The sequence below is a fragment of the Triticum urartu genome, chromosome 4 (assembly GCF_003073215.2).
Source record: "Triticum urartu cultivar G1812 chromosome 4, Tu2.1, whole genome shotgun sequence".
NCBI classification, from domain to species: domain Eukaryota; kingdom Viridiplantae; phylum Streptophyta; class Magnoliopsida; order Poales; family Poaceae; genus Triticum; species Triticum urartu.
This window is the reverse complement of record NC_053025.1, coordinates 98175348-98183578: the sequence shown is the minus strand read 5'-3', so window position 1 is coordinate 98183578 and position 8231 is coordinate 98175348. Positions and strand designations below refer to the sequence as shown.

General features: G+C 44.2%; 2 protein-coding genes across 2 annotated transcripts; both read right to left on the bottom strand.

The window, feature by feature from the left end:
- Nucleotides 1-67: 67 nt before the first annotated feature.
- Nucleotides 68-965, bottom strand: LOC125553625 (dirigent protein 21-like). The gene is made up of 2 exons (XM_048717383.1): nt 895-965; nt 68-823 (listed from the first exon to the last, which is right to left on the bottom strand). Exon 2 carries the CDS (start codon nt 800-802, stop codon nt 275-277), a length of 528 nt encoding a protein of 175 aa, XP_048573340.1. The 5' UTR covers nt 803-823; nt 895-965; the 3' UTR covers nt 68-274.
- Nucleotides 966-6454: 5489 nt separating this feature from the next.
- LOC125553624 (dirigent protein 1-like) lies at nt 6455-7401 on the bottom strand. Its single transcript, XM_048717382.1, has one exon. It carries the CDS (start codon nt 7343-7345, stop codon nt 6761-6763), a length of 585 nt encoding a protein of 194 aa, XP_048573339.1. The 5' UTR covers nt 7346-7401; the 3' UTR covers nt 6455-6760.
- Between the last annotated feature and the right edge of the window lie 830 nt (nt 7402-8231).

The window sequence follows — 8231 nt, the reverse complement described above, 5'->3', positions numbered from 1 at the left end:
TCTCACTGATGGGGTAGGTGGGGCGGGATGTCAGCAGTGAAAAATGTACATCCACATGTGGGGGGAGTTTCTCGTCGACTGTTTCATATAGTATTTAGTAAGAGCAACAAACGAAGTTACACATTTCACTAGTATGATAGTTGGGTGGAGTGACAACAGTGAAAACCGCACATCCATATACAGGGAGGAGTTCACATCGCCTACTAGGCAGTTGGCCGAAGACAGCAGAGGGAGTTTTACAAAAAGAAAAAAAACGTACGTGCACGCGCTGTGCCTACACCTGCAGGTACATGTCGATCTGGAGCACGGCGTTGTTGGTGGTGGCGTTGTAGGTATTCGTCCGAAGCAGGCCGTATCCAGCAGCCCCGCGGAAGGCGCCGGTGCCGCCGACGACCGGCAGCTCCCTGACGGTGTCGAGGATGGCGTCCCTGGCGAACACGGCGATGGCGCTGCCGTTGTGCTTCCCCGCCGTGAACAGCAAGTTGGCGCTGAGCAGCAGCGCGGCGTCCGTCTGCGACGCGAAGAGGTAGAACCCCTGCGCCCTCCCGATGACCGGCGACGCCGCACCGGGCCCCTCGGTGAGAGCATCGTCGATGGTGTACATGTCGCCGAAGCGGTTGCTGGGGTCGTTCGGCAGCGGCGTCAGGCCCCTGACGACGCGCACCGCCGTGGCCGCTCTCGGCGCCTCCGCCGTCACGATGTCGTGCATGTAGAAGCGGAGGTGCGTCGTGGCTGGAGCCACCGCGGCGACGAGCGCCAGAGAGGCCAGTGCCATCAGCTGCACGCTGTGGTGGATGGCCATGGCGCGCAAGTACTGGCCGACCTGCGCGCCGTTCCAAGGTGTATAAGAATTGCATGGCGTAGGTAGGTGAGATCGAGATGTTTTGTACTTACTAGAAAGTGCTTTTCATCATGACAGGTTGGTGCGCGCGCGGGGCCGATGGTTCTCAAAGCATGAGATGCCCGGGTCGACACAGGATCGATCCATGATATACTTTTGCGTGCATGTGTGGCTGTTCTGGCTGATAGGATTGAACAACTGCACAGTGTCAAGTCCAAATCGGAGTTCGGTAGGAGTACGTGTGCTCAATGGTGAAGTTGGACCGGTCGATCTGCGTCACCATGTCGCCATAATAGCGTCAGATACATATGGGGAAAACACATATTTAGACCCTGTTTGATAGCAAAATATTTTCTATGTATCTGCTACTCCTTTACGGTTGGATGAATATGGAAAATATGATATAGTCAGAAACGAATAAATACGGTGTGGGCATGGATACAAAAGAAAGTTTACTGAACCTCAAAAACTAGTTGGACAATAATACAAAAAACACGACAACTGCGAACGATCTTACATTATGGAATGGAGGGAGTAGAATTATTAGAAGAAATAAGGATGAGTGCTTGTGAGCGGGTGTGAAAAATGAAAAAATGTGAACTAAAAGCTCGTAGCTCGCGGGCTTAATGACCACTCGATAGCTTGGCTCATTAAACTCACATTCACTTCTTTATGTACATAACTAATCATTGATGTCAGCTTGTTAAGCCTGACAAACAAGCTAACAAATTTCACCAGCAGCTCGTTTAAGCTCATTAGTGAAACACAACACATATTTTATTTTATTTGCCAATTTTTTAAAGCTTAATAAGCTTAACGAGGTGAGCCTTAACTATCACGATCTTAACAAGTCGAGCAACTCGTTAATACACTCATGAGAGTGAGAGGTGTGTACCATGTAGCCAAGAAATTAGGATCACAGAAGTAGGGGATAATTATATTATTTTTAGGGGATACAGAGGGCTGGAGGCACTAATAGAAAAAGGGTCATTTGTCCCGGTTCGTAAGGCCCATCTGTCTCGGTTTAGGAACCGGGACTAAAGGGTCGTTACTAAAGCCCTTGGCCTTTAGTCCCGGTTCTTATATGAACCGGGACAGATGGGCCTCCACGTGGCTGTAGCCAAGAAATTAGGATCACAGAAGTAGGGGATAATTATATTATATTTGGGGGATACGAAGGGCTGGAGGGGCCTATTTAGCCAAAAGATAAACTTCGCAAGTGCGAAACCAAAAGTGTCGTTCTATTTTCATTTTGTAATTTTTCATTTATATTTATGTGTTTATGCTCCATCGCTATTTTTTGAAGTGGACATAAAATTTCCACTTCGTTTCATCATGGACCTGTTGCTGAGGTGGTGCGTTTTCTTCATCTGGATTATCGAGAAAGATGTCAACAACACCATTTTGCTTGTCTTCAGCTGTGGGCACCAGAACGATGACCTCGGTGGCAACTTGCTGCTCTGGTTCATCCTCATGAGGTGGGGAAGGAAGAACCTGCTGCAAGGGAGCACTCGTGCTGATAGGAACAACATCAGAAGCCATGATCTGAATACGGCAATCTTTCTTTCCTTTCGGCTTGGTAGCTCTGGCTAGTGCTTTTTGACATTTTCCTCTTGCACTCTCCTGCGAGCAAGATCTTCCATGCAATCAATTTCTTCGTCTTTCTATCACACAACTGAAACACATCCATGTGTATTTCGGAATACCATTCAACCTTTTCATTCCGAATGGCACTGAGGGACTTTGTGTGATATCAACAATTTCCTTCTTCAGGCTTTTTCTCTCGTATTCAGTTTTGGCTTCATTTCTCATCTTCTCGAGAGCTTGCTTGTCATTAACTGCTTTCTTGAGCTTCTTGGTGATTTTCTTCATCTCAAGGTTGTGCTTCATTCTCAAGGTTATGCTTCGTTACCAGTTCGGCAACATCTTCTGGCAACCCCAAAGTGCTCACATCACTTGTTTTTGCATCATATGCTGCACTATCAATGATGTCAATCATCATCCTGAAATCTCTCTGAGCTGGTTTGTCTAGGATTGCGGCCTGGTCATACATGGGAATTTCATCACCCATTTCTTCATCAAAAGACTCATTAGACGAGTCAGAAGCAGCCTTTCTAGTTCTCTTGGTGGTAGTTTACTTTCATGGGGCATGAGGCGAAACAAATTTCCTGCATTTGCTTTCTTTGGAGGTAGATGCGTGCTCCTTCTTCTTATGTACGTCTTGCTTTGTGAGCTTATGTGTTTATGCTTCGTACTCCCTCCTTCCATCTATATAGGGCCTAATGCATTTTTCGAGGCTAACTTTGACCAAATGTTAGAGCAATAATATATGACATGCAACTTACACAAAGCATATCGTCAAATTCGTATGTGAAAGGAGCTTTCAATGATATAATTTTCACAGTATGCATATCATGTACTATTAATCTTGTCAATAGTCAAAGGTTGTCTTGAAAAACGCATTAGCCCCTATATAGATGGAAGGAGGGAGTAGCCATTTTGTTGGAGTGGACATAAAATTCACTTTGTTTCACCCATAGAGTATTATTTGCAAACTATCAGAACCAGTACTACAATGAGTTACTCCCTCCTTTTTGGTTCAGAGGGCCTATTTCAAAAATCAGAAATTTCCAATTTGTAAGGCTCATTGTCTTGGGAACATGCAAAGGTAGCCATGTTCATATTAAATTCTATCATTTTTTGTTCCCAATGTAAAATCAACCAATGCATGAAGGAGTGAGAGGGCCATGCATGCAGCACAAATATGTTGCCTAGAACTTTAAGTAGGTCTTCTTGGTTGATGTGATTTGCAAGATGAGCTCACTAAACCAGAAGGGAGTATTGTTTAAGAAGTAAAAAAACACCAATAACTTTCTATAACCCAATCGTGGTACTCTTTCGTAATCTACTAGTGCTCTCTCCTGTCATCCATCAAAACTTTATAGGAGATAGAGCACGATGGCGAGATTGCAGACCCATATGTGTGATTTGTGAAGCAGAAGTATGTACACCAAGCAGTTGAGTTTTTTTGTTCTGGGCAATTTGCTCTTTCTTCCGCAATACCAATACGTTTTGAAACAAGCCATGCATCTTACGAGACATTCTAGGCTTGGGTTGTGGTGGCTTTGATGTAGGTTAATTATCTTTGATTAAAAATAATTATGTTCAATCAGAGATAATTAACCTACACCAAAGATAATACGTTCAAATGGTTGAGTATGGTTATTTTTCCTTTGTGTATTTGTCCCACATGATGTCATTTGAAAACATACATATTTGTCCGGGGGGGGGGGGGGGGGGGGGGGGGGGGGATAGACATGTATGGAAAGAAATATATGTGACCAACTATATCTATCACTTTCCACTTAGCTTCTATTATGTGAGAGAACTCGCTGGCTATGATCAAATGAATAAAAGCCATGTGATGTTCCTGATAGATGTAATGCATGAATCTTGAAGAAGAAATTTTCCTATCGAGCTGGCATGTCGCACCAATGAATGGAGTTACATCCTATCAAGGATCAAGAGAATTTGTGTATGCTAATCAGCACGAATGCATGGGAAAAAAAATGTATTTTCCAGTTTCAGGTTAAAACTATATGTCACGTTTCATTTAACCTCCATGTGAGAGAACTTGTTAGCTACAATCAACGAATAAAAGTCATGTGATGTTCCTGACTGATGCGATGCAGCATGAAGGAGAAATTTTCCTATCGAGCTGGTCAAGTCACACCAATGGAGGGAGTTACATCCTATCAAGAATCAAGAGAATTTGTTTACGCTAACGACCACGAATGCATGACAAAACATGTATCTTCTAGTTTCAGCTGAATACTATCTGTCGCATTCCACTTAATCTCTATGCGAGAGAACTTGCTAGATACGATCAATGAATAAAAGCCATGCGATGTTGCTGTTAGATGTAATGCATGAACCATGAAGGAGATTTTTTTTTCTATCGAGCTAGTCAAGTCACATCAATAAAGGGAGTTACATTCTATCAAGGATCAAGAGAATTTGTTTACATTAGGTGACCATGTGAATGCATGAAAGAAAAAAAACAATATCTTGTAGTTTCAGGTGAAAACTTGCAAAGATTGTGACTCATTTCCAAATATGGAGAAAACTAGCTTTACTGAATGAAAAGTTTATTTCTTTTCCCGAAAAAGGAGAAAGTTCAGCACGTGTATATGAGTTAAATTTCCTTCTCTTTGAGTTCAGGTCTTCCCAGCACATCCGTTGTGTATAGCAAGCATGAAAGTTTATCCTCTCTCTCGATCAAAACTTTGATTGACACATATCTATAACCATCTATTTAAATGTCACATCTGATTCGTTTGAACCTTCGTGTTTTCGATGATGAGATATCATGTGGAAGACTAATATTTGATGCCTATTAACAAATGACATGATCTTCAACACAAGTCTAATATTGTATATATCTTGTAACCGTTTGAACTTTTATGGTACTTACTGACTCTTTTTTTCGTGAATACGCATAGTCCGTATCTTCATTGATAGAGGGGTAGAAGTTACATGTGGTGCTCCTCGTGCATCGTACACTAGAAGGCGTTAATGAGAATGCAATAAGCAAAGAGAGGGGGGGGGGTGCTCAGCCCAGAGATACAAAAGGTTTAGGTCACATGACTGATGTTACTAAGCCCTCGAGCACCCATTTTCGCCCAGGTGTGAGCTTCCTCATGTATAGTGTGGATCATGCGGATATGCGATGGTGCGTGGCTCCATAAGAAACTCAAGCGTTGCGGTGCTTCCAGATTGTCCAAGCAATAAGAGCAGCGGGAGTTCCAATGCCCTTGCGGTGACTAGGTGCTTACCGGCCCTTCTCGAAACAATTTTTTTATGGTACAGTCACAGATATTCACATACACTCACCCTATGTACAAACGCACGTAGACCCTATCCTTATGAGTATCTCTCAAATACTGAGCTAGCACAACATTTGAGATTGACCAAGGCACCACAGACGCCTCATAGTTGACGGATACGTCTTCTCCCACTGAACAAATATCGTCGGAAAGACTGAAATAAGTTCTGAAAAATATGAGCACTAGTGCCAAGTCTATGACTTAAACCCTGATGGATTGGTTCTACCATAAAAAACCTAATCTTACGCGTACCCGCAGACAAAATCCATCAAGTTACACAGAGTTTGATGTTTGTTAAACATAATGAAAGCCTGATGGCATGTGTATGCGGCTAAATGGATAAGATTCCCTGATGGTAGTCATGCCATTCGACCCTCCTGATGAATGCATAAACTTTGGGGCCGCCAGCCCTCCCCCTCCCCCCCTCTAAGTCCTTGGATTAAAATTCAATGGTTGTTACTCTTCATCCTTATTATTGTTCTTACTCTTCCTAATGCATGCTTCCTCCCCTTCGACAGTAACACCACTCGTCGATGCTTTCGCGAGGTGCTAGATCGCTCTCACTGGTGATGCCGGCTCATGCTCGCCTCCATCTAATCGGAGCGACACCAAATCGAAAAAGCCTCCCACTCGAACCAGGCAACCTCTTCCTCCTTGTGTCAGTGACACCGCAATCAGCCGCAACGTCCTCGGCTTATTAGGTCCAGAGAAATTCGACTAAAATCAATTTATTTTTTCAATTCAATAGGCGGCCCGTAAAGTTTCCATGAAATAGACACAGACATGTGTAGTTCTAAAAAAAAGGATACATACATGTGTACGCCACGAATTCGTGTAAACACGTCTATACCATTTATTTGGTGTCTATGTAAAAGTTTAAGGGACGCACATACACACATGAAACGGATCGCGTCCCATTTACGTGCAGATTATTACAGTTTTATTTTATTTTATTTTGCGAAACTGTACGTGCAGATTTTTGAATCGCGAACATGCAGCAGGCACAAATGCGAGCGAGCGCGTGTGTCCGCTTCTAGTCTTGCACTTGCACGTAGACGTCGAGCTCGACCACGCCGCCATTGGCGAGGTCGTATTCGTAATCCCGGGAGAGCATGTAACCTCGCGCGAAACGGAACCGTCCGGTGCCGCCGACGACCACTGACTCGCGCGTCGCCGAGTCCAGGTCGACGCGGCCATTCACCACCACGGAGCTGCCGCTGTACTCGCCGGCCTCCAGGAACAGGTGCAGGTTAAGGTCCGACACCACGCCGCCCTCCGACACCCGCACGGCGAACCCCTGCGCCGTGCCCACCCGCGCGCTGCCCCTGTCGGGGCCCTCTGTCAGCGGGTCGTTCAGCGCCACTATGTCGCCGAACTGCCGCGGCGACGTCGCCGTGCCGTTGTCGGGCGAGAGGGAGCGGCCGGACACGACGCGCAAGGCTGTGGGGTTCGGGCCGGTGTAGAAATCGTCCATGTAGAAGTGGAGGTGAGTGGTGGAGGAAGCCACGCCCCCGCCGGTGTTGTAGGTTGCGGCGGTGCCGAGGAGGACGGCAGAGCAGAGGAGTGGAAAGGCCATGAGCTTGCCACAGTCCATGTATGTATGCCTGGCTACGGGCATACTATGTGTAAACTATAACCACGATTCCTGCTAGATACCAAAGCTCTAGAACTAGGAGAGTAGGATGCAGTTTGCACTCCGCGTGCCCCGGTATTTATACTGGTCAGTCTAAGTTGGAGTTAGGAATTACTCCCTCTGGAAAGGAATACAAGATGTTTAGATTACTAGTACCATTTTCTATATTTCTTTTGAGAAAAAGTTGAAAACATGAGAGAGAGAGAAAGAGTCGAGTCCAAATCACACGGCGTGATAGTATCCGTGTCTCGGTGTGTTTTTTCATGTTAGGAAAGCAGTCCATTCCGTGCACAAGTAACAGTACGCTCGAAACAAAACGAATTCCTCAAGCATGTGTCTCGTCTCTTATATGTGGGACCTTCTATTCAACGCAGTGCGTGCCATGAAAATGCGAGATGCACGCGCACCCCTGGCTCCCCCGCACGCCCTTTTGGGTCAGCTCATGTGCGGGCGCGGAATGGCCCCTGTTTTTTCATTTTCTTTTTTCTTGCCTTTTGTCTTATTTTCATTTATTTGACTTAAAAATAAGTTCCCATTCCAAAAAAGTTCCAAATTCCAAAAAATAAGAATTTTGAAAAAATGGTTCAAAAAATCGTAAGATCTCATGAATTTAAACAATTCATGATTTAAAAAAAATCAGGAAATCATAAAATGTTTGCGGATTCCAAAGAAGTTTGTGGTTTTGTAAAACGTTCCAATATTCAAAAAATGTTCTTAGTCTTAATAAAAATTATCAGGAAATCAAATAATGTTCATGATCTTGAAAAAAATGTTCGCATATTAAAAAAATATTTCACAACAATTCAAAAAATGTTTCCATTTTTTAAAACAATGCTTTAAAATATGTTGATGAATTCAAAAAATACTCATG

Excerpts from the sequence above, each read along its gene's own strand:
- LOC125553625 (XM_048717383.1), bottom strand. The coding sequence starts at position 802 with ATGGCCATCCACCACAGCGTGCAGCTGATGGCACTGGCCTCTCTGGCG.
- LOC125553624 (XM_048717382.1), bottom strand. The coding sequence starts at position 7,345 with ATGCCCGTAGCCAGGCATACATACATGGACTGTGGCAAGCTCATGGCC.